Source organism: Pan paniscus, chromosome 4, assembly GCF_029289425.2.
Source record: "Pan paniscus chromosome 4, NHGRI_mPanPan1-v2.0_pri, whole genome shotgun sequence".
Classification (NCBI taxonomy): Eukaryota; Metazoa; Chordata; class Mammalia; order Primates; family Hominidae; genus Pan; species Pan paniscus.
In genome coordinates this window covers 73133702-73148334 of record NC_073253.2, presented here as the reverse complement: position 1 = coordinate 73148334, position 14633 = coordinate 73133702, and the positions used below count along the sequence as shown (strand labels likewise).

The 14633-nt window shown below is 39.5% G+C and overlaps 1 protein-coding gene across 16 annotated transcripts in view; it reads right to left on the bottom strand.

The window, feature by feature from the left end:
- CPLANE1 (ciliogenesis and planar polarity effector complex subunit 1) overlaps positions 1 to 14633 on the bottom strand; it is a 142857-nt gene that overhangs the window by 80680 nt on the left and 47544 nt on the right. For all 16 annotated transcript variants that reach the window (XM_057302306.2, XM_008955980.5, XM_063604498.1 and 13 more), the window contains 5 exons: positions 14291 to 14508; positions 11398 to 11562; positions 8548 to 8686; positions 427 to 536; positions 107 to 265 (listed from right to left, as the gene is read on the bottom strand). In XM_057302306.2, coding sequence (XP_057158289.1) covers positions 107 to 265; positions 427 to 536; positions 8548 to 8686; positions 11398 to 11562; positions 14291 to 14508 — 791 coding nt within the window. The remainder of the gene's footprint in view (positions 1 to 106; positions 266 to 426; positions 537 to 8547; positions 8687 to 11397; positions 11563 to 14290; positions 14509 to 14633) is intronic.

Here is a 14633-nt window from a genome sequence, read left to right as displayed (position 1 = left end):
TGAAATAATCCAAAGAAAGGCAACATCATCCTTAATTAAAATTAAATAAAAATCTTTTAAAGTCTCTGATTCTGATGTAGTTTACTTTCACCTACAAGCACATTACCTTTCTGATTGGTGGCAGTTCTCCAATAAGGCTCAAAATTATATCCTGAATAAGTTCTTCCATATTAAAAAACCGAGAGAAAGGCAGCATTCTATAAGCCCATTCCACTGCACTAAGACAGTGCTCAATCATACAAGAATCAAACTCCACTTCAAGGTCCTAAAAGGATATTGAAAAACATTCATTTCCTTTTTAGTTTAGATGGTAGACCAGAATGAGTTCAAAAGAAAGTTTTGCTACAAACAATAAAATCTTCTTTTAAACAATAATTTCCCAAGTAACGTTGTGTTCATTTTTCTTATTTTTGCCCTGGTAAATACCTTTTCTCCTTTTACATTTTCTCTTGCTTTCTGATATTGCCTGCAACTATAGGATAACTTATCACGGACATGCAGCATCCAACACAGAGCACAAAGTTCTCTGAAGCAACCTAAAGCAGGAACACAAATATGAAAGAAAATCATATGAGTATGTACATTAATATTATAACAACTCCAACTCTGCTGATCATTTTTTTCAAAATAAAGGTCTTTATTTCATTCATTATAAAATGAACACATGCTCATTGTAAATTTATATAAAAGTCCTTATATAAAAGTCATGGAGATTGACTTATAAGTCACTAACAGATATTCATTTATGTTTAAACATTTTTAATACTAAAAACTATTTCTAATAGTAAATAATTTTTTATTAAAAGCAATACAAGTACACAAAGATATATAAAATCATACTATGTATGCTGCTTTGCAACTAGCTTTTTTTTCACCTACTATATCTTAGATATCTTTTCACATGGTAATATACTAAGTCTTCTTGTTGCCAATATGGTGTTCCATTGTATGGAGCATCAGGATTTAACTATACACAATGCACAGGCTCACAATCCAGCTATCAAAACAAGTTTTCACTCTTCTGCTAATCTTAAATTTCTATTATAGTTAACATGTGACCAATTAAGTGAAAACCATCTCATGTTCTATGGTTAATAGGACCTTTTCAACGGGGTAGTGTAGGCTCTGTAGACAGAGCAAGACCTTGTCTCCTAGCTACTTGGACACCTGAGGTGGGAGGATCGTTTGAGCCCAGGAGTTTGAGACCAGCCTCCATGTTGGCATGGATGTGGTGAAAAGGAAACACTTTTACACTGCTGGTGAAAACGTAAACTAGTACAACCACTATGGAAAACAGTGTGAAGATTCCTTAAAAAACTAAAAGTAGATCTACCATTTGATCCAAAAATCCCACTACTGGGTATCTACCCAGAGGAAAAGAAATCATTATATGAAAAAGACACCTGCACACGCTTCTTTCTAGCAGCACAATAGCAAGACCATCTCTGGAAAAAGAAAAATATAGGAACTTTTCCTTTAGAGGAAGAAAGATAATATTCTAAAATTTAGCATTCATTCATTTATGCCTTAATTGTTTATTTTTATTTATTTTATTATGATTTTTTTTTGAGACGGAGTCTTGCTCTATCTTGCCCAGGCTGGAGTGCAGTGGTGCGATCTTGGCCTCCACCTCCCAGGTTCAAGTGATTCTCCTGTCTCAGCCTCCCAAGTACCTGGGACTACAAGCGTGTGCCACCATATCCGGCTAATTTTGTATTTTTAGTAGAGACAGGGTTTCACCATGTTGGCCAGGCTGGTCTCAAACTTCTGACTTCAGGTAATCCACCTGCCTTGGATTACAGGCATAAGCTACCACACCCAGCCTATGCCTTAATTTTTTAAATAAGCCTTATTTTTACAATAAACTGACTTTTATATTAGTAGTCAGTATTTTCATTTTCTTTAGGGAGCTATTTAATATGCTTTTTAAAATAAATATTACAAAGTCAAAAAGAACAGTTTGACATTATGGAAAGTGGGCAGAAAGCAGGTCTTCTACACATTCTATTCATCCCAATAGTGAGAGAGGATGGTGGGTACATGGCCCCAGGGGGACTATCAGGGTCTCCAATGAGCATTTTCACACTACAGCCCACCCCACACATCAGATTCTCATAGATTCTGCCGGGGCAGCACGGCCCAATCTTTTGAGAAAGGCATCATTACTGACAGATGTGTTTCATTATTTCATATTTCACAGGCAAGCTGGGATAGAACTAAGGCCAAGAACTAGCAAGACACAGTGCAGCAACATACTAAACAGTGACTCATCTAAAAACATCCTTTATCTGTGTTTTTCAGACTGTGGATTACAACCTTTTATTAGTTACTAGGCTATAAAATCAATTCAGTGAGTCTCAATCATCTTTTTAAAATAGAATACAACAGAATATATCAAGCGTGCATTGCGGCCGGGCACAGTGGCTCATGCCTGTAATCCCAGTACTTTGGGAGGACGAGGTGGGTGTATCACCTGAGGTCAGGAGTTCGAGACCAGCCTGGTCAACCTGGTGAAACCTCATCTCTACTAAAAATACAAGAATTAGCTGGGCGTGGTGGTGTGCACCTGTAATCCCAGCTACTTGGGAGGCTGAGGCAGAAGAATCACTTGAACCGGGGAAGTGGAGATTGCAGTGAGCTGAGATCACGCCACTGCACTCCAGCCTGGGTGACAGACTTGAGATTTTGTCTCAAAAAAAAAAGAAAAGAAAAGAGTGCATTGCACACAGTAAGAGTAAAGGTAGTTCATTAAATTTTCATTCTAACTTCATATGGGTGTGTGCATGTATTACCTTGCTATAAAATCTGCACTTATTTTAAATCATGGTCAAAAATGTTTGAATACCAAAAACATGTAACCAACTGAAACCAGAATAGAACGGGTTCTACTAGACAAACGATCTAGTTTCCACAATAAATAAAGGGCATGAAAAAGAATGGGGGCAAGGAAACTTTTATAGATTAAGATGGACTTATAGGCCAGGCATGGTAGCTCCTGCCTGTAATCCCAGCACTTTGGGAGGTCAAGGTAGGACTGCTTGAGCCCAGGAGTTCGAGACCAGCTTGGGCAAAAAAGTGAGGCCCTGTCTTTATGAAAAAATGAAAAAAAAAAAAATAACCAGGCCTGGTGGTGCACACCTGTAGTCCCAGCTACTCAGGAGGCTGAGGTAGAAGGATCACTTGAACCTGGGAGGTCAAGGCTGCAGTGAGCTACGATCACACTACAAAAAGAGAAAGATTTATATATCAACCAAAATGCAATGTGTGGTGGACCTTGATTGGATAGATTTTTTTTAAAAAAACTATAGAAAAGACATATTTGAAATTATCAAGTAAATTTAAACATGGGATAGATAATATAGTCAGATGCCACATAATGGCACTCAGGTCAATGACAGACTGCATATACTATGGTGCACCCATAAGATTATAATGGAGCTGAAAAATTTCTGTCACCTAGAGACATCATGACATCATAGTCCACACATTACTCAGGTGTTTATGGTGACAACTGTGTAAACACACCTACTGCACTGCCAGTCATATAAAATCTAGCCCATACAATTATATACAGTACATAATACTTGATAATAATAAACAATTGTTACTGGTTTATTTACTATACTATGCTTTTTATCGTTATTTTAGCGTATACTCTTACTTATTTAAAAAAAAAACTGTAAAATAGCCTCAGGCAGGTCCTTCAGGAGTTATTCTAGAAGAAGGCATTGTTATAAGAGAAGACATCTCCAAGCATGGTATTGCCCCCGAAGACTTTCCAGTAGAAAAAGATGTGGAGGTGGAGGACAGAGATATTGATGATCCTGACCCTATGTAGGCCTAGACTAATGAATATGTTGTGTCTTAGTTTAAATTTAAAAAAAAAAGTTTAAACAGTAAAAAATAAACTTTAAAATTTTTCAATAGAAAAAAGCCTGGCCAAGCACAGTAGCTCACACCTGTAATCCTAGCACTTCGGCAGGCTGAGGCGGGAGGATCGATTGAGCCCAGGAGTTTAGACCAGCGTGAGCAACATAGTAAGACCATGTCTCTATTTTACAAATAAAAAAAATTAGGCCAGGTGCAGTTGCTCACACCTGTAAAGCCAGCACTTTGGGAGGTAGAGGCAGGTGGATCGCTTGAGCTCAGGAGGGCAAGATCAGCCTGGGAACGTGGTGAAACCCCATCTCTACTAAAAATACAAAAATTAACCAGGTATGGTGCTACATGCCTGTTGTCCCAGCTACTCAGGAGGCTGAGGCAGGAAAAATGCCTGAACCCGGGAGGCAGAGGCTGCAGTGAGACAAGATGGCACCAATGCACTCCAGCCTGGGCAACAGAGACCCCATCTCTACAAAAACTAAAAAATAAATTAGCTGGTACAGTGGCTTACGCCTGTAGTCCCAGTACTCAAGGGGCTGAGGTTAGAGAATGTTTTGAGCCCAGGACTTTGAAGTTGCATTGAGCTGTGATTATGCCACTGTATGTCTCTTCAGCCAAGTATGATTACAAGAGTCAAAAAGGTTTTAATTTTTTTTTAAGTTCATAAAGTAAAAACATTACAATAACCTATGGTTAATTTATTATGGAAGAAAAATATTTTTAATAAATTTAGTATAGCCTAAGTGTACAGTGTTTATAAAGTCTACAGTAGTGTATAGAAATGTCCTAGGCCTTCAAATTAACTCACCACCCACTCACTGACTCCTCTGGGGCAAAAACTTCCAGTCCTGTAAGCACCATTCATGGTAAGTGACCCATACTTACCATTTTTAAAAATCTTTTATACTGTATTTTTACTGTACCTTTTCAATGTTTAGATATGTTTATATATACAAATATTTACCATTGTGTTAAAACTGCCTACAGTATTCAGTGTAGTCACATTCTGTATTCAGTACTGCAGTATTCAATATGGCAACACTTCTTTTTAGAGACAGGGTCTCACTATGTTGCCTAGGCTGGAGTGCAGTGGCTATTCACAGGTGCAATCATTGCATACAATAGCCTTGAACTCCTAGGCTCAAGCAATCCTCTTGTACAGGTTTGTAGCCTAGAAGCAAAAGGCCGTATCACATAGCCTCAGTGTGTATGAGGCTATTTTTGTCTAAGTATACCCTATGGTCACACAACAAAATTGTCTAATGACACATTTCTTATGACATAGCCCCATCATTAAGCATGCCTGACTATATATGATATTAAAGATTTATTGTAAATTTTGTCAGTCATGATAATAGAATTATGGTTTTAAAAAATACCTCATCTGGCCAGGCACGGTGGCTCACACCTGTAATCCCAGCACTTTGGGAGGCCAAGGCGGGCAGATCACGAGGTCAGGAGATTGAGACCATCCTGGCTAACACGGTGAAACCCCGTCTCTACTAAAAATACAAAAAATTAGCTGGGTGTGGTGGCAGGTGCCTGTAGTCCCAGCTACTCGGGAGGCTAAGGCAGGAGAATGGTGGGAACCCGAGCTTGCAGTGAGCCGAGAGCGTGCCACTACACTCCAGCCTGGGCAACAGAGCTAGACTCCATCAAAAAAAAAAAAAAAAAAAAACAAATACCTCATCTGGGCCGGGCATAGTGGCTCACGCCTGTAATCCCAGCACTTTGGGAGGCCGAGGCAGGTGGATCACGAGGTCAGGAATTCAAGACCAGCCTGACCAACACGGTGAAACCCTGTCCTACTAAAAAGTACAAAAATTAGCTGGGTGTGGTGGCCTGCGCCTGTAATCCCAGCTACTCAGGAGGCTGAGGCAGGAGAATTGCTTGAACCTGGAGGCAGAGGTTGTAGTGAGCTGAGATTGTGCATGCCACTGCACTCCAGCCTGGGCGACAGTGCAAGACTGCAACTAAAACAACAACAACAACAACAACAACAAAACTTCATCTGTTCACTACATATACTGAAGTACTTATTGTACTTATGATGTACTCAGATTTGCTTTCATGTGTTGACAATTGTTGCAAGTGGGTGAGAGGTACTCGCGTGCTTATACATCTCTACTTTGGTTTAAATTTTCCGTAATAAAAAAACTTCAAAAGAGTGTGAAATCCTGGGCCAGGCATGGTAGCTCACACCTGTAATCCCAGCACTTTCGGAGGCTGAGGCAGGTGGATTACCTGAGGTCAGGAGTTCGAGACCGGCCTAGCCAACATGGCAAAACCCCATAACTACTAAAAATACAAAAATTAGCTGGGCGCAGCAGCGGGTGCCTATAGTCCCAGCTACTGGGAAGGCTGAGGCAGGAGAATCACTTGAACCCAGGAGATGGAGGTTACAGTGAGCCAAGATTGTGCCACTGCACTCCAGCCTGAGTGACAGAATAAGACTCCATCTCAAAAATAAATAAATAAATAAAATTAAGAGTTAAACTCTACTATTTTAGGTAACAAACTAGGGAAAGGAACCTTGTTTTTTTGTTTTTGTTTTTGTTTTTAAAGAAACAGGGTCTTGCTCTGCCGCCCGGGCTGGAGATCAGTAGCAAGATCATAGCTCACTGCAGCCTAGAAATCCTGGGCGCAAGGAATCCTCCTGCCTCAGCCTCCCCAAAGTACTGAGATTACAGGCATAAGCCACCGCACCTGGCCAGAAAGGAACTTTTTTTTTCTTTTTTTGAGACAGAGTCTCGTCCTGTCACCCAGGCTGGAGTACAATGGTGCAATCTTGGCTCACTGCAACCTCCATCTCCCAGGTTCAAGTGATTCTCCTGCCTCAGCCTCTCGAGTAGCTGGGATTACAGGTGCACACCACTATGCCTGGCTAATTTTTTGCATATTTTAGTAGAGACAGGGTTTTACCATGCTGGCCAGGCTGGTCTCGAACTCCTGACCTTGTGATCCGCCCAACTCATCCTCCCAAAGTGCTGGGATTACAGGCATGAGCCACCACGCCCAGCCAGAAAGGAAACTTTTTAATCTAGCCAAATCACTTCTCAACAATCAAGAGACCAAATCAAACAAAAGAATAATTAAATAGTAGAACTCAGGATCAAAATGAAAATATTAAAAATATGTGTTCGAATCTTTATTTAAGTCATTTCAAAGGACTATGTCCCTATTTATGAGCAAATATCTTTTAACTGGGATTGTTGTGAATTTAACTCACTTCTTACAGACCTAGATTTTTAAGAAATAAATGAGATTGTACATACTTTTCCAGATGACACCTGCCTGGCCCTTTTGTTACGTGAATGAAGAGTCTATGAAACTAAGCTCATGACAGGTGAGAGAAGCAATCAAGAAGCATTTCAATGCCGTTTCAGTTGGAAAAACAGACAATCTGAGCCCCAGGACATGTAAGATTATACTAAGGGTGAGTGAGTTAAGAATAAACTTTTTTTTTTTTTTTTTTTTTTTTTTTTAAGGGACAGGCTCTCACTACGTTGCCCAGGCTGGAGTGCAGTGGCTATTCACAGGTACAATCATTGCACACAAGACCCTCAAACTCCTAGGCTCAAGCAACCTCCTACCTCAGGCTCCCAAGTACCTGGGATTACACCACTGTGCCCAGCTCTAAAATAAACATTTTAATCAAAGTCTAAAGATAAGATCAGGGCTGGCCAGGCGCGGTGGCTCACACCTGTAATCCCAGCACTTTGGGAGGCCGAGGCAGGTGGATCACGAGGTCAGGAGATCAAGACCATCCTGGCTAACACGGTGAAACCCCGTCTCTACTAAAAAATATAAAAAAAAATTAGCCGGGCACGGTGGCGGGTGCCTGTAGTCCCAGCTACTTGGGAGGCTGAGGCAGGAGAATATCGGGAACCCGGGAGGCAGAGCTTGCAGTGAGCCGAGATCACGCCACTGCACTCCAGCCTGGGAGACAGAGCAAGACTCCATCTCAAAAAAAAAAAAAAAGATAAGATCAGGGCTTAATATAAATAGAACTGATAAGGATTAAGGAAGGATTAAGGAGGAAAGAGTGAAATGATATCTAAAGTTTTACTTCTTTTTAAACTTGTTATGCAAATAACTGGACATAGACCACGAATTAAGAAATTAATTTAGGTCAGGCGCAATGGCTCATGCCTGCAATCCCAACATTTTGGGAGGCCAAGGCAGGTAGACTGCTTGAGCTGAGGAGTTCAAGATCAGCCTGGGCAACATGGCAAAACCCTGCCTCTACAAAAAATACAAAAATTAGCTGGGTGTGGTGGTGTGCACCTGTCATCCCAGCTACTCAGGAGGCTGAGGTGGAAGGATAGGTTCAGCCCAGGAGGTGTGTTGCAGTGAGTTAAGATCATGCCACTGCACTCCAGACTGGGCAACAGAGCCAGACTCTGTCTCAAAAAAAAAAATTCAGTTAAATAATGAAGCATGACATAAGGTAATAGGTATCATAATTTGTTTATATAAGAAATTTCTGACTTACTATCATATATATCATATATATATACATAGTTGTTAAAGTACAATATTTACTTGTAAACACAAAGTAAAATATCAGAGCATATTGTACTTTGAAGAGTCAATACTTTCCCAAATCAAATGAAAAATATACCATCATTCATACTCTAAGCAAGCAGTTCATTTTGGACAAACCTATTGCTCTAATGGAAACTTCATCAAGCTTGTGGTCTCCAGCTGCTCCAGGTCTAAAAAATGCGATACCTCCTTTACAGTAATTAAGTAATGACTGAGGAAAAGGACTCAGTGAAGGAAGGGATCCTTTCATTCGAATCTAAAAGTAAAGAATAACCGAACATGTTAATTATCAGCTGTATAAATCACTTTTAAAAGAAACTATAAAAGAATCAGGCAGGTAAGATAAGCCACACAGAATGGAAAACACAGCACATGAAATCAGCTATATTTTCAGAAACTTACAAATTTAATTCAGGAAGGTCACTAGCTTGTTATCTTAAAAAAAAAAAAAGGTTCTAAGTAAATCATTTGCACTCTCTTGTCACAATTTTGCCTGTATAAGAAGAATTTAATGCTATTTTTCCCTGGCTTTCCTCACTGGCATAGCAAAGAAAATAAAGAAATTTAAGAATCTTAATCTTATCCCAAATAAAGCTGTGTACAGTAACTAAAACAAATACAAAAAAATTATGCCTACATACCTAACTTTTAAAAAACTAATCTATAAACGGCAGAATTAGAAAGACACCATTTGGCAGCCCCTAATAATGACTCTAGGCAAGGATCATTAGTAAATGCTAACAGAGTAAAAAGCTGAGGGGTTGACGGGGATACTTGATAGAGGGTGTGACACGATCCAAACTCAATCTCCTCACCCCTAAAATTAAAATAAGCAAACACATGTGCCATGTGCGAGAGAGAAGTGCACAATACTTATGAAAGATTCATTTCTAAAAAAATTTGAGGCCAAGCGAGGTGGATCACACCTGTAATCCCGGCACTTTAGGGAGGCCGAGGTGGGCAGATCACTTGACGTCAAGTTTGAGCCCAGCCCAGCCAACATGGTGAAACTCCATCTCTACTAAAAACACAAAAATTAGTTGGGCGAGGTGGCAGGCGCCTGTAGTCCCAGGTACTCAGGAGGCTGAGGCAGGAGAATCGCTTAAACCCGGGAGCCGGAGGTTGCGGTGAGCCGAGACCATGCCACTGCACCCAGCCTGGGCGACGGAGTGAGATGCTGTCTCAAAAAAGAAAAAAGGAAAAAAAAAAAGAAAATTTGAACTTCAATCTATTTAAACCTCTCTACCTCAATGAGCACAGATTAATGACCGGGTTACAGGGGTAAAAAAAGGAAAGAGAAACAAGCTAAACGACACTAAATGAAGAAACGATCAGACAAATCTAGAATATGGTGCAGGAAAAATTACCTAGTTTTTTTTTTTAACAAATCAAGAATAAAAAGAGGGGAGCTTCTACAGATAACAGGCTGATTTAAATATATTTGGAGATGATAAAATTTATTTCCATGTTTCAGGAAAGGGCTCTAAGAGACATAAACCTGGGAAGGAAGCATTAACAGCAGGCTTGCAATTGATTTTCTCCTTCTGCTAGTGTCACTTCCAGAAAGACACAATCTAATCAAATCTCCTGGGAAGCATGCTAATGACAGACTTCTTGTCAAATACATTAATGGCATTTACTACCAGGATGGTACTAAGAGGTAGAGAGAGAGAGAGCCAGCAAAGAAATGGGGGACCACAGTTCTACAGCCACATGCAACTGAATTCTACCAACAATCTGAATGCACCTGGAAACGGATGTTCCCCTAGTGCCTCTAGAAAGGAATGTAGCCCCGCTGCCACCTTGATTGGCCTTGTGAGACTCTAAGCAGAGACCTAGCTGAACCACCCTGTGGTGGTTCTGATGCACAGAACCTGTGGGATATTAAATGGCTGCTATTTTAAGCTGCTAAATTTGTGTTAATTTGGTAGGGTAGTAATAGAAAACTAATATGGTTCAGAATCTTTGTTTCAGCACCATTTTTTAATTGAGCTATAACTCACATATCATCAAAGTCATCTTTTAAAAGTGTACAATTAGTGGTTTTTAGTATATTCACAAAGTTAGGCAACCATCATCACTGTCTAATTCCAGGTCATTTTCATCACCCCAAAAGGAAAAACAAAAGTAGTCACTGTCCACTTCCTCCTCTCCCTAACCCCGGCAACCAACCACTATTTACTTTCAGTTTCCATTGTGTTTCAAAAATACTCTTAGATAACTTCTCAAAGTTATCTAAAAGTCTCTCCAAAGATTCCTACTAAAAATAATTATATTGTTTTAATTAGGCTGAATTAATTTAATTTTACTTAGGCTGAATTAAAAATATTTGGAGATGATGAAATTTATTTCCACATTTCCAAGAGAGACAGCAGGCATATAAAGGATTTTCAGCTAGATAAAAAGACCTACCAGGTGTCCTATCTGGCTAGATATCTGATAAGAATGAAGCGACAGCTCAGCTGAAGTCAATATAGAAGGGGATGAACACCTGGGAATCAAACTGAATTGCACATCTCAGAAAATAGCAAGGGGGAGACCCTGACTAGTGGAGGCTACCGGATGGAAACAGACGAGAATGAACTATAACTTTCCATTCTCTGAACCCACAGAAGGCCCCACAGAACACAGACAACACCTCAAGGAGAACTGGGAGAAAGCCCTGGACTGAGTTTCAATCTTTAATGACAGGGGAGTTGGAAAAAAAAAAAACTGTAATTGCCTGGAATTAATGGACTAGATTACACTATCTTTTGCTAGACATGGTGGAACTAACCTAGAGACCCTGTTCAGAGTCCTCACCTTTCAACAGGAAGAATCTGGTCTGTTTGTTTATGAATAAATCTAAAATTTATGGATTTATAGGGCAGGACTCCCCGGGAAAATATAACAATTATAAAAACAATAATATAAATGTGAGTATATTTCAGTTAACACAGCATGTAAATGACTAAGATATTTCCATACCTTCTGCATGACTTTTCTTGCCCACCTCAACTGCAAGATATACCACTGTGCTACAGGAAAAGAACAATGAGCCGCCCGGAAAAGCAGGAGAACACGCTGAAGGATTCCAGATACCTTCTGGCGATTATTTTTTTCAGCTTTTAAAAGAAGATCATCACCATCTTCCTGAGGAAAATAAAACAATCCATTTTCGTGGCTAGTAATGAGAAAATTTAGAATGTTAAAATGAAAATAAAGATAGGCTAATGAGGCTGGGCACAGTGGCTCACGCCTGTAATCCCAGCACTTTGGAAGGCTGAAGCAGGAGGACTGCTTGAGCTCAGGAGTTGGAAGCTGAAGTGAGCCATGATTGCATCACTGCACTCAAGCCTGGGCCACACAGGGACACCCTGTCTCAAAAAAAAAAAAAAAAAAAAAAAAAAAAGATAGGCTAATGATGCTCACTGCTTCTCAAACTAGGATGTTCCTGGAGATTTATAAAGGAAATTCTGAGGCACGGGCTCTGAGATTTCAACTATGGCTATTTCTAGAATTGAGAAATGTTATCTCCCCTCAACGTAAAGGGATAAGCTGACCCTTGTTCCCAGTCTTACGCTAGAACAGTTAAAGCCCGCTACTCCAGACTCCATTGGTGGGATGTTACAGAGAGGTCCACCTAAGCAGAATCCCTTTTCTCTTCCTCTGCTGGGAAGAATCCTACTTATATTTCAATGTTACTTCCTCTGTGAAGCCCATCCCTCTGTGCTACAACAGCACTTTGTTCACACTTCTACTGTAGCTTTCACCAATTTATTCCATATCAATTTATAACTGTATCCCACTGTACTCAGAACTCCCAAGAGGAAGGGCCTTGTCATTTGTCTTCGTATGGCCACAGTGTTCACACTCAAGTCTGATACATAGTAGGACCCAATAAATGTTTGTTGAATAAATGCTATTCAAACCAGTAGCTAAAGATTATTTTCCCAGATAATGAGATAATGTGAGCATTGTAAACATCTGCTTCCCCAACATCCTTCTTCCCTGCCCACTTCTTAACAGTACTCAGTTTTTGAGTATCTGCCCATCTCCTACATGGCTCATATGATTGAGGGAAAGCTCATCCCACCTCAAGGAAGGATCTATTCACAGGCCAAGCAGTACCTTGTGTTAAGCCTAGCCACAGTGACTGTTTAAAGGACAGGCATGTGACCCAAGCCAGTCTCACTAAGAGTGAATCTCAATCCTCTTGCTTGGAATGCTGGGACAGAAATAATTTTGCCACTTCTCTTTGTCTCAATCACTGTGCCCATGGACATGGACAAGGCATCCTTAGAAGCTGTTAGTGGCCATTCTGCTCCCACAAGGGGAGCTAGTCTTCAGGTGAAGATGACACCTCAGAAAACAAACTAGAGCAAAAGACAGAGCCCAAGTCTTTGGTAACATAACTAAATCAGAAACCTGCCCTACAACTAGGCTTCTTCATCACGTGAACCAATAAATGCCGTTATTGTTTAAACCATTTTGACCAAGTGTTTTATTACTTGCAACACAAGGGGTTCTAACTGATATACGGTGACATTTAGAAGAAATCTTACCAAGGAGAATTGCTTTAATAAAAAAGAATAAAATGAAGCACTACTAAAGGCAGTAACCACTCAAACTACTCGAACTATTATCTGCACAGGCTATCCAAAAAACTCTAAATGTCATTTCAAATTTCTAAACCAATTACTAAAGACTCAGATGCAAGAGGAAAGATGAATTATTGAGAAATGCCATGGACTTTTTATTCCTTCCATTTGTAAAATCAACATGTAAAATGTTTTAGACTATTGAAATATAACCAAATAGGACAAATGAGAAATAAAAAACTAGAGGTAGAAGTCGCCAATATTGAAACAGGAGGTAGTAAAAAAATAATACCCAGAAACACTTCAAAGTGTTAATCAAATACTTAAAAGTCTAAATGTAAGTAATTTATAATAACACTTTAAATCTTAAAACCAGCTAACTATAATGTTATGATTTTTTAGTAAGAGCAGATAAAAAGTTTCTGAGAGGAATATAGTATTTATAATATAGAACTATCAATTGAATAGTGTAGGCAAAAAAAAACCTTTTAAAGCAAAGTCAAATAAAAATAAGTCTTTCTTTTCTTTTTTGAGACAGAGTTTTGCTCTGTCACCCAGGCTGGAGTGCAGTGGTGCAATCTTGGCTCACTACAACCTCTACCTCCCGGGCTCAAGCCATCTACCCACCTCAGCCTACTGAGTAGCTGAGACTACAGGCACATGCCACGATGCCCAGCTAATTTTTGTATATTTTATAGAGACAGGGTTTCGCCATGTTGCCCAGGCTGGTCTCAAACTCCTTGACTCAAGCAATCTTCCCGCCTTGGCCTCCCAAGTTCTGGGATTACAGGTGTGAGCTACTGCACCCAGCCAAGTCTTTCAAAAAAGGCAAAGACAAAGAGATAAATAAGAGACCGAAATAATGTATGGCTTCTAATTCTGACACTCATTATTTCATTTGTTAGCCTAAAAAATGCCTAATTTTTAAAAGTCTGGATATTAAGATTAATTGTGCTATATTGTTACAATAATTTTAACATTTATTGAATAATTACTATATGTCCCAGGTCCTGAGCCAGAAGATTTTACAGGATATCTCAATCCTCACAAAAATGCCATGAGAGGTACTATTATCATCTGCATTTAACCGATACGGAAACTTAAACAGCAGTTTAGTACATTCCCTAAGATTATACAATTAGTGAACAGCAAAGCTGGGATCTATAAGTTTGTCTTTAGAGCTTGAATTTTTAACCTGATGATTATTATCAAGTTAATTATTTTAAAAACTTGACAAAATCAACTTTAAATTAATTTAAAAGTTAATGCTATAAGCTTACTTCACTAAGAATAGCTGGCTGGGGACAGTACAATGGAGGAGCTGGAAGATACAAGCCGAATGGCACTAAGCCCCACAGTCTTTTACTGAAGTCCTTGGCAGAGTCTATCAGAAGTTGAAATGTCTCCGAAAGAATATCTGCATCGGCCATAACTGATGCTTTCAGTACTTCTTGTACTGAACCAAATAGCAGATTTGCATCTTCCTCTTCAATGGGATCTATCAAATACAAAAATTTGGTAAAATAGTTAAAGCTTGTATTAAACTTCTTATCCATTTTGTAGGAAAAAATTTCAAATCTAAAAACATTCATTGTCAAGAATGAACACATTGGTTGACATACA